Source organism: Ptychodera flava, chromosome 5 (genome assembly GCF_041260155.1).
Source record: "Ptychodera flava strain L36383 chromosome 5, AS_Pfla_20210202, whole genome shotgun sequence".
In the NCBI taxonomy this organism is placed as follows: domain Eukaryota; kingdom Metazoa; phylum Hemichordata; class Enteropneusta; family Ptychoderidae; genus Ptychodera; species Ptychodera flava.
The window spans coordinates 22,264,795-22,281,291 of record NC_091932.1 but is presented as its reverse complement, the minus strand read 5'-3'; the positions used below and the strand labels follow the sequence as shown (position 1 = coordinate 22,281,291).

Here is a 16,497-nt window from a genome sequence, read left to right as displayed (position 1 = left end):
TTACTTAGCAAAACTGACACACTGCTTCATCAAACGTTGCCATTTGTATGTCAATGGAAATACAAATATATTGAGCGACTTTATTTCGGGTAAATTTGTGGTTATGATGTGCATAGTCGTGGCCGAGTTGGAACTCTCTCCCTTGATCTACAACGTACGTTGTTGACATATATATAAGTCGTACGAAGGTTCAAATAAGATGATTATGTTTTTGTAGTAATAAGAAAGCAGTTCCTTTGCGCAAGGTAGGTCTGCACTTACGCAGTATGTTCAACGCAGCCGGGCCTCTTAATTTATAGTTACGAAAACATTCACGGCTGTCCACGATAAAGGCAGCAGATAAAGTTACTGTTATTGGTCCAAGACCCATAGCTGGCGAACAAACTCACCGTGTGAATAACAGTGGTAAATTCTCTAAATCTTTAGAATGATGACTAAATAATTGGGCTGATGTCGTCATCAAAAGTATGACACGAATAAGATATGGCATACGCGCGAAAAGATTAAAGTATACTTTAAATTAAAATGATTATGTTCACACATTAGTATTTAGGTAATACTTTGAGCATAACATTTCATCGTAGAAATAGTAGTGAATCTAAACGCAAGTTTTAATTGGGCAGTCGTGAACGTGTATTACTCGTTATTCTCAAATTTAAGTTAAACGTTCTAAATAATTTGAGCTTGCTCGCACTTAGTTGTGACTGTTGTTATCACAAAAATAGTCTTGCAATTTTACACAGACTTTATCTTGAGATATTGGAAAATGTACAAAGTTGCTGCTTTGGCATTATGAAAGTTTCCGACAGTTAAAAACATCAGTGTTCCTCTCGGTAGTAAAACCTACGCCATTGATTCATATATTTTCGAATTCGATTGACAACATACTTAATTTTACTTACCCGTTAAAGAAACACAGGCTACCAAGATAAAGCAAAGAGCCGACAAGTGTTCCATACTGAAATTGTTGATTTAATATTTCCTACTGCGGGATCACCTTTATAAAAGTTATCAAGCACCGACTTGATGGAAAGTGATTAGTTGATATACATAGCAAAATATGACCTTTTACAAAGTACTTCGACATTACCCAATGTTTACTTTGCGAGCGCAAATTACTTTGCAAAGGCGGCAGTGGGGTAGAAATAAGTCGTTAAAGGTCAACTTTTCATCCTGATAATTGATGCGTTTTTGGTTGGCCAGCGTAAATGAAGAACTGTAACGTCAAAACATTGCGGAAGGTGCGACAATAAGAGGACTGACAATGTAGAAAGTTCTAAATGTATGCAGAGTAGTTTTACAGCCCCAGAGCGAGTATCGCCTATTGGATGATTTTGTACCAAGGATGGTCAACTTTTGCAAGCCACTACGGCCCAGAGGCGCCCCATTTTGTACGGTAATAGCGTCCCGAATTTTCGCCACACATACGTGGAGTGCGCGTTCAGAGAGTCAATTTCACCTCCCGCGTCATGTTGAAAATTTCGCCGTATTTCCTTGCTGCACATCTAAATATTAACGAAAGAGCAACAGGTCCTATTTCCCGTATATGCTGCCCTTAAATTATAATATTTTGGGAAGAATTTTACAAGGGAATTCCAAAAATACGTAAGCGATAAGAGACATATGCAAAATCAAGTAAAAACACAGTCAACAGCAAAACGATCTTCAACTCGTCATTTCATAAAAATAAGAGGGAAACTAAAAAAAATAAAACCATAGAGTTTTAGTTACCCTTCATGATATGTGTCATACCAAATATTATAAAAAATAACAGCGAAATGAAAAAGTTAAACCAACGGTTTTTTCCAGATGTATTTTTCATTTTACGATGTGTCTAATCTGCTCGAATTCCCATAGAAAACAATGGCGTTTAATGTACTGAACAGACCGTACAACTATCGCTCGTTCAATTTTTCAATTCTGAACCAATTATAGTGAAAAGTGGCACGGTGTTTCCTTGATATATATACAAAATTGCTGTCGTTTTAATTTTTTGAATTTCTCGACGAAACTTGTTTTAGTTGCAGTTTATTTTTCCGATCGCAGAATTTTTGCTCTTGCCCTCAATAAAATGGCCATCTTACGGCCTTTGCATATGCAGAATCAGGGTCTAATATTAACCCATTTTAATCGGTTAGCGTCTCTTAAATTGTACAGACCAAATACCCGTCAGGTTGTTGTAATTTATACCAAATTTTGGCGAATATAAACTATGAAAATTCCAGTAAACTGCAAAAATAACACAGAACAGAGGCGAACGGGCGTAGAGTCTCCACTGTAGTCGTGCAGTGAACGTTATCGATCGATATCCTTTTGTCCGAAATTGATACATTGTTGTCTCGCTCACTCGCGTGTAGTTCCCCGTTCACAATGGCGCCAAACTTCGCCGAGGTGCGCCAAAATGTGCTGAAACGTACGTAAAAGTATCACAAAAACTGAAAAAATTGTCGTCGATTTAATTTCAGTACAGGAAACCAACGGCTACCTTGATGTTAAAGTGTATAAGTCAATATATGGGTTATTGTGGAAATGTTTATGACGTAACCTCAACACACGAGCGCCCGGCACAAGCGGCGCCCAAACAGATTTTCGATCGATAATCTATTGAAAATAAATTGATACAATGTTCGCCGTTGTCAATAGCGACCGGCTGAGATCGCTGTTCGATAGAAATTATGCTTCGCGGAATACCGTACACTGAGGCATACTTTTGGGCCGTAGTGAGCTCTCAAGAGTAGCGATGGTTGGTTTCAACACATGCAATATCTCTGTAGATGTACAGTGAATATGTTTATAGTTCATAATGTACATTCTTGATATTAATATCGATGCGAATATTTGGTTAACTTATTGTACACATAGTCACGGTCGACGCTTAAAAATCTAAAAGCAGCTCCGATGTCATCATATCAACATTATATTTTGTAACTTTTGTAACTTCAAAAAACTCCATCCTGTGAACGGATCTTTTCCACACAAGTTAAGTGTGAGTAATTGCTTATGGCAGAGTACTGTCAAAGCAGATTATTATTTACAAGTATTTGCTGGCTAAGTGTGATCCATACGCACAAAGAGACGTGTAAATGTGGAACGGGAACAACTGTACAGAGACCAATGGACGCTACGATTACATTATCATACACCTGCTTCTGTAACCGATGAAGGTTCGTCTTACAGTAAGTTTTGGTATACCTTTGCGTCAATACGGGGTAAAGAGGAGAAGATTTTACATTTCTTAGAAAAGAAAACATACTTCTAACATTCAATGAATGGTCAGTCCAAAACCTGTAAACTTAAGTGAACTTATGCTGCTTAACAAGAATTTTTACCGTTAACGGACGCGTTGAATGCGTTCCCGGTCTGTTCGCGATCGCTAAGTCCAGTTCGCGACGGACATCCTAAAAACGCTTGAATCAACCTTTTCTGCTAAAATTGCCCTAAAAAGGTAGGTGTATAATAATAAGGTTATTCACAAGATACCGGGATTTGTGTCCTCGTACATAATACTCTTCTGTAAACCATATTATTCGTGGGGGAACAGTGCATGTAAGCTTAGCTAATCACCATATTGACTGTGCCCATCTGTGTATAACACTTCTTTCTTGGCGAAGGTTGAACACGTGAAAACTCATGCGTACATGTGGCGTTCCAATAATATGTGCACGACTTCAAATTCATGATAACGGAATATATTGGAAGAGCGAACACCACGCTGAATGGCAGCGACGATGAATTCTTGTTTACACGGAATACTTTCAGGAAATATAGTGAATGTGAGAAGAATGACGAAGACCACTGTTTTAGGATCCCTGGCTACTGATTTATAGGCCCTTTTTGTGAATTCGAGGTCAAAGGTTATTATGGTCACGTGACAAACAAAACAAATGGTTTCTGACAAAATGTCATGTTAGCTAGAGGTCTGAATTTTGGCAGAGAAGGATAAATATGGGAGTAGAGCTTTTGACATGTCACGTGACCAGAATGACCTTTGACCTCAAATTCACAAAAAAGCCTCTAACCAGTTACCATGAGAGCTGCCAACCTTCATATTTGTTGAGATGAACAAACGAAATCAAATGGTGCCAAAATTTTAATTCATATCACAATTAGTATGTCCAATTCTTAGTTTACGAGGTGTATTTTGATCGGTCACTTGATTTGGTGGTCATAAAGTGTTATTTGTAGAAATCCTACGTTAACCATCATGGAATAATTTTTCAGCCAGGACCACATCCACTGCTTTAGCAAATCTAATTTGTTTCAGAAAAAATTCCACATGATAAGGTTTTCTTACAAAACAAACTACTTATTTAAGGAACTATCTTCCCTCGCTTATTCCAGCAAACATATCAACCGCTTGGGCCAAGGTAACGCTGCTTTCTTTCGCATCGTATTTTATTTTACTTGACAGTGTTAGTGTTTACGCTATGACTGCACAACACATTGTTAACCCATCAACTGACTGTGTCCGTGGCATGATTGCTGCATTGTTTATGTGTTTTTCCCACCAAATGTCAGCAGGATATATCCTTCTATGTCGATCTGTTGAAGTCCAATTGGCGAGATGGTCGACGAGAAATGCCTGAATTACGATTTTCAAAAAGAAAATTCAACTTTGTAAAACATTTGCGATGTCTCATTTAACCAATATACTCATTCATAGTAGTATGTTATAATTTCAGTAATCCCATTTAGTTGGCATGATGTTCGAGTCTGCGCTATTTGTGTCCCTTGTATGAGGAATTCTTTGCCCATAAGGACTCTCCCTCCAAGTAATGTAGAATGTATAAAAGGGTTGTTCGACGAGTCATCTTTGTAGAGAGTACTACCGTTTCATTTACCCTACCTTGTTCGATAAGTGCGAATTTGGCCAAAAACTTAAAACATTAAATACACAATACAAATTATTGTAATTTTTGTATTCACTGAAGCTAATGAAATAAAGATGGCGGAGTCAGTGTCGATTTCTTACGACACAGGTTCAGTTATATTTTGGATATTCTTCGTAAAGTGTGCACGTCTATAGTGCAGTAAAATCGTCTTAAAACCCACAATATTTTACGAGTCGTGGTGCTTTCTATTCCATGTGACTGCTGTTAGATCTGTTTCTTGAAAGAATGCTGGCAGTTTTTTGGTGTTAAAGATGAGTGTCAGATGGGCTGATCTCACACAGAAGATGGAATATTCATATTACTGAAAAAAACAATCAACACTGAGTAATGAAGAGCACAGACTTGTTGCAAGAAATTTAAAAAACTTTAAATGGTGGATTGTGATTGCTGTGACGGTAGACCAACGATTGACTAACGCTGATCTATTGATAATTTCAACCCATTCTGGCAATGCAGGTTTTTTTTTCATTAGGGGCTTCGTAGGGAAATAGCTTTTCAAAAAATACCCACTGACGTCACTTTTGTCGTTCTGGTTGGGATTAGACATTTCTTTTTTCTTGTAACGTGACGTATTCCGGCGAATCGCGACACGGAATGAGCATGTGGCGTGTTATATATATATATATATATATATATATATATATATATATATATATATATATATATATATATATATATATATATATATATATATATATATATATGATGAAACGAGGCGTTCAAGGCATAGTTTTTGTATGTTTTTAGTTGTAACATATGTTACATTACCATAACGCCATTGCAAGAAGGACTCCAAGCGCTTTGCTCTGGCTCACCATGTTGCTCTTTTAGTGTTGTCTACCATGTTAATTGACATTTAGTTGTAAACAGTAATAAAAGAGGTTGCCGTTTTCTTATTTCCTAAAAAGATTATTCTGCCGTCAAAATATTCTTTCGGGCGTGGTAAAAAATTGGTTTGTCGCTCAGGGTCTCCTTACTGAGAGTCAATATACGATTCATTTCGGCAATTTTGAACCTAAGTTCAGTCAGATACGGGCATGCGTGACATGGATTTAATTCACATTAGTCAAAGACCCATTAGCTGTAACTTTGGTCATTTTTTTTAATTTTGTTTGTTTCTGTGTATTATCTGCAGTTTCTCGTTTTGAATCCCTAAACAATGGAGAAATTCTTAATATTTAGCTCATAAATATACCCTATATGAGTATAATCTGCATTGTTATTGTTTAAATTTTGTATTCTGGTCCGGACTAGAATATATTTATCAACAATAACAATGGTCATTTTATATATACAGGCTGCGTTGGCAAGAAGGACACCTGGCATTGATCATGATGATCGGATTATAGTAAAATTCTGTAGTTGATATATTGAAACAGAGCAGTGAAAATTAGTCAACAGTTACAGCTAATGTCCCTTTAATGTATCATACTGGCATGCGACTATTTTCACTATCTTCAAACAGTAGACTCGAAGACGCTCCCATTAGCCGATAAACGTTTATCCAGTTCAAGAATATATCTCATCAAAGTTCGGATCGGTGCTTTTGATGCCACAGTGTACATGGTACAATTTAAGTACATTACAATAAAGTAAAGTGCAATGGAAATGGAAATGCATTTGTAGTACCTTACCATATCATCACCTGAACCCAATGTATGTTAATTTGTTGTTCATGTCATTCTGAACTTGCAGCCCGGAGGCTATTTGCTGACGAAAATGTTCACATACATGTAAACGGCCACCATACGAAAAGTGTTGGGCTGAGTTTGTCAAAACTTGGCGAAGGTTAAATGTCCTATGATATCACCATTCATTTATTCGTAAGTGGAGACATTACATTATTACGGTAAGGAGTGCGCTCTTTAGCTTGTTTTACTCATTTCATTACGATCAGCAGTACACTTTGAAAAGTGTTTATCTGTAAGTTTTGTCAATTTACTTTCTCTTAGCTTTTTTCTCTTAGTGTTTTACTGGGATACATCATTTAATTTTTTGTCTGTTAAAATTTACCAGCCTTTGGAATAGTTTTATTGTATTTTCGTAATTCTAAAATTATCATTTCTCAGTTCTCACAATTTTCCACCTTCATTATTTGCCCTATTTTCAAGGTCATAACACTGGATTTTATCTATCTTGAAATCCTGATGAAGATCCACATCGAGACAATGGTAGTGTTTATCGAATAAACTTGTACGAAACCCAAAGCCTTCTCCGTTCATCGAACTCATGTACTTTTATGGCCATTTTATTATGAATTTAGTTTTAAGAGTCTTTACGTTAACAACACAAGTTTCCAAGTTAATTTATTTTGCAACAGTCAAAAGAAATGAACGTATCTGATCTAAGGCTTTAAAAGTAGATTTAAAAGTTTGGCAATATGATGCTTGCCTAGACTCTAGAGGCATAAACTCTATGTAAATATTAACTGGAGTTGGTTAGCAAATACTAGTGAATGGTTTATGAACACACCACAACGGCATTGTGATAAACTACCACATGAGGGAAAATGCCAAGAGGGTTTGACCGGTTAAGAAGGGCTTGACTACGCAGTTTCTGCGTAGTGAAGCTTCATTACGTATTCATGGTGACCCCTGGCCAGCTGTCAATAACTTTGGGGGCTTTTGTCTTTTGGCCTGCTTTGCATATGCGTCGTTGGACACGACCTGCCAATCACCCAGGTAGTCAATTAAACTATTAATTGACTGTTTACCGACCCAATTAACTCTATCCAGCAGTATCAGTTATATTTTAATCGCGTGGCCCGGGTGGGCACAACGTAGGAACGCGTGTATTTCTATGTGTACGTTTCACTTGTGGTGTTGTTTGTACCATCGTGCGTTTGAAGTCCTTGTTTCACCTACAGCATTACCTTCAAGGTGACAGGCTTACTATTAATGTTCATTATCATTGCACCGAGTTCTGCCCACGATGAAAAACACCTGTTTTGCCTACTAATTACTGCCCGTCGCTGCCCGTCCTGAATGTAGCCTATCTATAGCTACAGTAATCACATAAATCATTTATAACTTGTGATATATACTCCTTAATTGTAAGTTTGATCAAAATCGAGACCACATTCAAGGGCTATGCAGACTGTCCATGTACGCACACACAGTGACAAGAAGGCGGCAAACACCTACTCACCAAGCACATCGAATCGGCGAAAAGAAGCATAAAAAAGCTAGGCTCATCGCCAAAACAAACGCGCCAAGCGCTAACAAAAACCCATACCAAGCGGCCCTTTTCAGGGCCACCAAATACTCCAAAAAAAAGAGAACTACCAAAAATACGATAAAATGACATAGAACACACAAACACTTAAAAGAAATAGCAAAAATCGTACACATAACAAACAACTGAAACACAACATTAAAAACAATCACAGTAACGTAACAGAAAACGTGGCCGTGGAAATAAATCAGCTTTTTCTAAAGAAAAGCCGACAACAACATGAAATTCAACAACAACCTGTCATCGCTCAAACTATGAAACTCCGAAAAATAGTACTAGGCAAAAGCCTTAAAATTCATTCGGACACCAACAAAACCAAAAAGAATAAAACCACCTCAGGATTTCAACAAATAAAGTCGTATAATGTGACTACGACCTGTTTCACATTATTTACATCTCGCTATACTGTCTATGATTATAAAAATAAAGTCATCTGCCACTTTTTCTGTATACGCGGTTTGGCAAAACTCATCTCTTCAATCGAAAGTCGGGCAATTTCATGGTTCTTTGGGGCACTTAAGTGTACGTCGAGCTTAAGGAATGTAGTTACATTCGCGATGTTTTATTTCTTCAAGGGCAAATGCACATAATTTATGCTGTTGGAAATACTGGCCGCTCATAAACAGGACAATAAACTCAATATATGTGCATCTTTACTTATATTGTCAAAGTACCACCGACACCCACAAAAAACCAAATGGTTCAGTCCAGGTATTTGCAACTCTGCCATCCGACTGGTCAACAGGAAATCAACCATAGGTGTCTTTTGGCACGCGTATACGCCAGTCACCTAGGCGACGGTAATCTGCATCACTTATCACCATCGGGAAGGTACTCCTCCCCATATACCACTGGCGATCCCACCCTCAAGGCACTGCGTCATTCGACCAAGCATTGTTATTGTAATTTCCTGCATAAAATTAACAGCGAGGTCAACCGGTCAAAATGTCTTGGCATTTTAAGGCATGAGTATTTATTGCAAAATGAAAGGAAGCTAACAGAAAAAAATCCATGTACGTGCAAAAACTTCAAAACCTCTCTCAAAACTATGCATTAAAACAAAGCGAATGTATATAAACTTACACTACAAAATTGGCGAGGGCCCCTTCATTAGGGCAAGCGTAGTGAAAGGGAAGGGGGCATTTGATGATCTAGAGCTAAGGTCAGGCAACTGCCCGATGTTGGATCCATCCTGCGAAGCCGAAAGTGTGGGAAATAGCAGAATTACCGAACAATGGTATAAAATGGAATCCAAGGCCAAAGCGAGGGAAGAATGACCGAAATTCCCCCCAAAAAAGAGGAAAACGAGGGTAGCAGCTTTTCATGTCGATAGGTGGTTCCCAAGCAAGGGATAGAATCCAAAGGCCTTTGAATTGAACTATTTTCAATATTGAAGTAACCTACCAGCATAATAAGTTGTTATTATTCAAAATGTTGTACCCAGAGGTTCATTCGAAATTTACGATGTGTCCGGAACAAAGCTCAGTTAGTCACCTACGCAATTCAACCCACGGATGACCAATTTTCCGGTATATCGACAGCAGTCTGCGCATAGCGAGCAATGACAACTGAACGGATAAAATATGAATAGAAAACAGACTGGCTGAGGCATCGTCGTAAACCACGCACCTCTTTAAGGCAGCAGCTTAGCGCTACCTGAGCGGAAATTATGCTATGGCTCGCGAGAATGGGCTGAGGTTGTGTGCCGCGTGTAGAGAAGGCTCTGATAGGCGGATAGAAAACCATTGTCTCCAGGGACATGCTACGTCTGATAGTGTCTGGAGGCCGGAAGGAGTAGTGTGGCCGGAACACAAAACAGACCTGTGTCAAATACACAGATTACACTAAAAAAGAAAGTTAATACCATGCTTTCTAAATTTTATGAACTTTTGCATTTGGACTTTTTTTGAGCTAAGGTAACTTTTGTAAAACAATACAATTTTTATTAGCTAAACTGTACCAGCTTAAATTTTATACCGGAAAATTTGTCATCTGTGGGTTGACTTGTGTAGCCGACTCACTGAGCTTTGTAGCAGACATAACCTCCGGTTACAACATTTTTAATTATAACTTATTATGCTGGTAGGTTACTTCAATAATAAAAAGATTGCAATTCAATGGCCTTGGAATCTAGTGCCATACAAATTAGACATGCTTGTTTCTTCGTCAAAGGGAAAATATCCATCACAGCAGTCATTCTTTACCACTATTTCCACATCTTTCAAGCTGTTAAAGATACATTTGTTGAGCAACAACTGACGAAGAGTGGCTCTTATTACCGCCTGAAACTTTTTACCATGATCTTCCAGTTTCATTCATGTGAACATGGTCAAGCTCTACAGTTGTTGATATACTATTTAAGTAACCCTCTACGAGGACTAGCTTTTGACAATCGCTTTTTTCAGTGAATCAACGTAACGTGTAGTTTGCCCCCCGGGTCACTACTTCGCACGCTTTTGTTCAGCATTTTGACCAGATGTTTTATCAAGGCCCTGCTTTAACGATCGTGGAAACGTTTTGCGCAATAGTACTCCTACCTTGAGACAATCCAATAGCTGCATCAATGTTTCTCGAATCAATAGGTGTATGAACAACTTTGCTCGAATTGGTAGGTAATAATCTTTATATCGATAAAGAGTCATTGTATCGATATTTTCGGTGATTCATTTAGGAATGACATGAGATATGTTACATTTTGATGGTTCTTCTTGATGATTTGTGTTCTTTCTTTAATTTTTCTGTGTTTTTTATACTCGACTTGACTTTGTTTGATTTATTTTTCTGTTTTCAATTTTTTTGCTGTTTGTTTTCATTTTTGTCTTGTTCAGCTTTATTTTGTGTTTATTCTGTATTAAAAAGTTTTTTTGAGATGTTTGACGAACCTGTAAATGGGACTTCTTCCCTATGATTCCCGAACCCATCAATCATCAGTCAGTCAGTTAGTCAGTCAGCCAGCCAGTCAACCAATTATTCAATTAATTAATTACTCGATCAATCAAAACATAAAGGACGGTTGCCAAGAATGCTTAAGATATTGGTACCTCTTCACATATTTCACTTCGTTATTTATTGTGTGTGGCTGTCTATTGGAATACGAGTTTCATGTACTTTGCGCACATCCAATCAAGTGAAATTTGCTTTTTGTATGAAAGAAACGAATTTCCATGCGAAACAATGTCTAGTGTCGTCCGCGAATCGTTTGCCAGCACCAGCTACAGGTTAAGGTTACGAATCGATTGAAGTCTCTACAATGATTAATGAAATGCCTCCATTGATAAATAAAAGAAAGACTATCTTGATACACCCGTTTTACGAAGGTATAAGCCTGGATATTGGGTTTCATTGCATTACAAAGCAAGAGAAACAGCTGCACTTGACTTCACGAACTCTACAACGTGTTGAGCGGTCTCAGTCAGAAAAATGTAACAACTTAGCCGGCTATTGAACCACTCTTTTTTGGGAGTGGAGATTTAGCCGAGTGGTTCTGTCTGTGGCCTCTCAGCTAGGCGACTGATGCCGTATGTTGTGGGTTCGAATCCGATTGAAAACTAGCCGTATTTTCTACCCTGGGTTGGTAACACTGCTGGTGGACAGAATTGTCCCCGAGGTTATCGTTCGCCCAGTTAAAGCGATGAAATTCGTTTCTTCGCTTCGATAAAGTCTGTATGTGCGATGTATGATAGTGAGCATGCGTGCGTGAGTGCTTCACGAACTCTACAACGTGTTGAGCGGTCTCAGTCAGAAAAATGTAACAACTTAGCCGGCTATTGAACCACTCTTTTTTGGGAGTGGAGATTTAGCCGAGTGGTTCTGTCTGTGGCCTCTCAGCTAGGCGACTGATGCCGTATGTTGTGGGTTCGAATCCGATTGAAAACTAATTTATACCTCTACTTAAAGTTTTTTCTTTTCATTAATGATATTGATTCCAGCCACATAGTTTGGTTCGTGTTACATTTCAGATTACAGTCACAACTTGTAAATCACTCCTTTGTCCTCCGGACACCTTTTGAAAGCAGTAAATATGAATACAACTCTAACATCTAAAGGTTTCTGCCCAAATCAAAGGGAAAATCACAAAGAAGTCAGTTTATGCTTATGGTTGCTGGAAAGATGCTAGGAAAGAGTTAAATAATACCCCGATATTAATACAGTCATATATTTCGCAGTCTTGGCGTAACCAATTCATGGCAGATCGCAACATTACTGTGCCGCTTTGTCCATACCTAAAGATGGTTCAACAACTTAGGCATACAACGTACAACGTACAAATGATCTACAACGTACGTTGTTGACATATATATAAGTCGTACGAAGGTTCAAATAAGATGATTAACATGATGTTTTTGTAGTAATAAGAAAGCAGTTCCTTTGCGCAAGGTAGGTCTGCACTTACGCCGTATGTTCAACGCAGCCGGGCCTCTTAATTTATAGTTACGAAAACATTCACGGCTGTCCACGATAAAGGCAGCAGATAAAGTTACTGTTATTGGTCCAAGACCCATAGCTGGCGAACGAACTCACCGTGTGAATAACAGTGGTAAATTCTCTAAATCTTTAGAATGATGATGTCGTCATCAAAAGTATGACACGAATAAGATATGGCATACGCGCGAAAAGATTAAAGTATACTTTAAATTAAAATGATTATGTTCACACATTAGTATTTAGGTAATACTTTTAGCATAACATTTCATCGTAGAAATAGTAGTGAATCTAAACGCAAGTTTAAATTGGGCAGTCGTGAACGTGTATTACTCGTTATTCTCAAATTTAAGTTAAACGTTCTAAATAATTTGAGCTTGCTCGCACTTAGTTGTGACTGTTATTATCACAAAAATAGTCTTGCAATTTTACACAGACTTTATCTTGAGATATTGGAAAATGTACAAAGTTGCTGCTTTGGCATTATGAAAGTTTCCGACAGTTAAAAACATCAGTGTTCCTCTCGGTAGTAAAACCTACGCCATTGATTCATATATTTTCGAATTCGATTGACAACATACTTAATTTTACTTACCCGTTAAAGAAACACAGGCTACCAAGATAAAGCAAAGAGCCGACAAGTGTTCCATACTGAAATTGTTGATTTAATATTTCCTACTGCGGGATCACCTTTATAAAAGTTATCAAGCACCTACTTGATGGAAAGTGATTGGTTGATATACATAGCAAAATATGACCTTTTACAAAGCAGTGGGGTAGAAATAAGTCGTTAAAGGTCAACTTTTCATCCTGATAATTGATGCGTTTTTGGTTGGCCAGCGTAAATGAAGAACTGTAACGTCAAAACATTGCGGAAGGTGCGACAATAAGAGGACTGACAATGTAGAAAGTTCTAAATGTATGCAGAGTAGTTTTACAGCCTCAGAGCGAGTATCGCCTATTGGATGATTTTTTACCAAGGATGGTCAACTTTTGCAAGCTCTCAAGAGTAGCGACGGTTGGTTTCAACACATGCAATATCTCTGTAGTTGTACAGTGAATATGTTTATAGTTCATAATATACATTCTTGATATTAATATCGATGCGAATATTTGGTTAACTTATTGTACACATTGTCACGGTCGACGCTTAAAAATCTAAAAGCAGCTCCGATGTCATCATATCAACATTATATTTTGTAACTTTTGTAACTTCAAAAAACTCCATCCTGTGAACGGATCTTTTCCACACAAGTTAAGTGTGAGTAATCGCTTATGGCAGAGTACTGTCAAAGCAGATTATTATTTACAAGTATTTGCTGGCTAAGTGTGATCCATACGCACAAAGAGACGTGTAAATGTGGAACGGGAACAACTGTACAGAGACCAATGGACGCTACGATTACATTATCATACACCTGCGTCTGTAACCGATGAAGGTTCGTCTTACAGTAAGTTTTGGTATCAGAGCACGCGGGGTCCAATAACTTTGCATAAGTTATGGGAGTTGCTTGGCATTTAAACTCAAAATACCTTTGCGTCAATACGGGGAGAAAGAGGAGAAGATTTTACATTTCTTAGAAAAGAAAACATACTTCTAACATTCAATGAATGGCCAGTCCAAAACCTGTAAACTTAAGTGAACTTATGCTGCTTAACAAGAATTTTTACCGTTAAACGGACGCGTTGAATGCGTTCCCGGTCTGCTCGCGATCGCTAAGTCCAGTTCGCGACGGACATCCTAAAAACGCTTGAATCAACCTTTTCTGCTAAAATTGGCCTAAAAGGTAGGTGTATAATAATGAGGTTATTCACAAGATACCGGGATTTGTGTCCTCGTACATAATACTCTTCTGTAAACCATATTATTCGTGGGGGAAAAGTGCATGTAAGCTTAGCTAATCACCATATTGACTGTGCCCATCTGTGTATAACACTTCTTTCTTGGCGAAGGTTGAACACGTGAAAACTCATGCGTACATGTGGCGTTCCAATAATGTGTGCACGACTTCAAATTCATGATAACGGAATATATCGGAAGAGCGAACACCACGCTGAATGGCAGCGACGATGAATTTTTGTTTACACGGAATACTTTCAGGAAATATAGTGAAAGTGAGAAGAATGACAAAGACCACTCTTTTTGAGGATCCCTGGCTACTGATTTATAGGCCCTTTTTGTGAATTCGAGGTCAAAGGTTATTATGGTCACTTGACAAACAAAACAAATGGTTTCTGACAAAATGTCATGTTAGCTAGAGGTCTGAATTTTGGCAGAGAAGGATAAATATGGGAGTAGAACTTTTGACATGTCACGTGACCAGAATGACCTTTGACCTCAAATTCACAAAAAAGCCTTTAAGCAGTTACCACAAGAGCTGCCAACCTTCATATTTGTTGAGATGAACAAACGAAATCAAATGGTGCCAAAATTTTAATTCATATCACAATTAGTATGTCCAATTCTTAGTTTACGAGGTGTATTTTGATCGGTCATTTGATTTGGTGGTCATAAAGTGTTATTTGTAGTAATCCTACGTTAACCATCATGGAATAATTTTTCAGCCAGGACCACATCCACTGCTATAGCAAATCTCATTTGTTTCAGAAAAAATTTCCACATGATAAAGGTTTCTTACAAAACAAACTACTTATTTAAGGAACTATCTTCCCTCGCTTATTCTAGCAAACATATCAACCGCTTGGGCCCAGGTAACGCTGCTTTCTTTCGCATCGTATTTTATTTTACTTGACAGTGTTAGTGTTTACGCTATGACTGCACAACACATTGTTAACCCATCAACTGACTGTGTCCGTGGCATGTTTTTCCCACCAAATGTCAGCAGGATATATCCTTCTATGTCGATTTGTTGCAGTCCAATGGGCGAGATGGTCGACGAGAAATGCCTGAATTACGATTTTCAAAAAGAAAATTCAACTTTGTAAAACATTTGCGATGTCTCATTTAACCAATATACTCATTCATAGTAGTATGTTATAATTTCAGTAATCCCATTTAGTTGGCATGATGTTCGAGTCTGCGCTATTTGTGTCCCTTGTATGAGGAATTCTTTGCCCATAAGGACTCTCCCTCCAAGTAATGTAGAATGTATAAAAGGGTTGTTCGACGAGTCATCTTTGTAGAGAGTACTACCGTTTCATTTACCCTACCTTGTTCGATAAGTGCGAATTTGGCCAAAAACTTAAAACATTAAATACACAATACAAATTATTGTAATTTTTGTATTCACTAAAGCTAATGAAATAAAGATGGCGGAGTCAGTGTCGATTTCTTACGACACAGGTTCAGTTATATTTTGGATATTCTTCGTAAAGTGTGCACGTCTATAGTGCAGTAAAATCGTCTTAAAACCCACAATATTTTACGAGTCATGGTGCTTTCTATTCCACGTGACTGCTGTTAGATCTGTTTCTTGAAAGAATGCTGGCAGTTTTTAGTGTTAAAGATGAGTGTCAGATGGGCTGATCTCACACAGAAGATGGAATATTCATATTACTGAAAAAAAACAATCAACACTGAGTAATGAAGAGCACAGACTTGTTTCAAGAAATTTAAAAAACTTTAAATGGTGGATTGTGATTGCTGTGACGGTAGACCAACGATTGACTAACGCTGATCTATTGATAATTTCAACCCATTCTGGCAATGCAGGTTTTTTTTTCATTAGGGGCTTCGTAAAGGATTCAGATGCAGAGCATTACGGTTTATCGACGGTTTCAAACTAAAATAGATATCTAGAAAATGTGCCTGGTATCAACCACTGTACAATAAAGTGCTAAAATGGCATTACAGAAATAGATTCAGTAGGCTCAAATTTGATGTATGCGCTAACATTGATTGATGTGTTCTATACAGACGGGAAGTCTGTAGTACAGTGTGGACAGAGGCAAATAAATTGACAAAACAACCTCGTTTACAACCTATGTC

The 16,497-nt window shown here is 37.9% G+C and overlaps 1 protein-coding gene across 1 annotated transcript in view; it reads right to left on the bottom strand.

Moving 5' to 3' along the window:
* LOC139132533 (uncharacterized) overlaps nucleotides 1-984 on the bottom strand; it is a 35,073-nt gene extending 34,089 nt beyond the window's left edge. The window contains exon 1 of the mRNA XM_070698842.1: nucleotides 903-984. Coding sequence (XP_070554943.1) covers nucleotides 903-957 — 55 coding nt within the window. The 5' untranslated portion in view covers nucleotides 958-984. The remainder of the gene's footprint in view (nucleotides 1-902) is intronic.
* Between the last annotated feature and the right edge of the window lie 15,513 nt (nucleotides 985-16,497).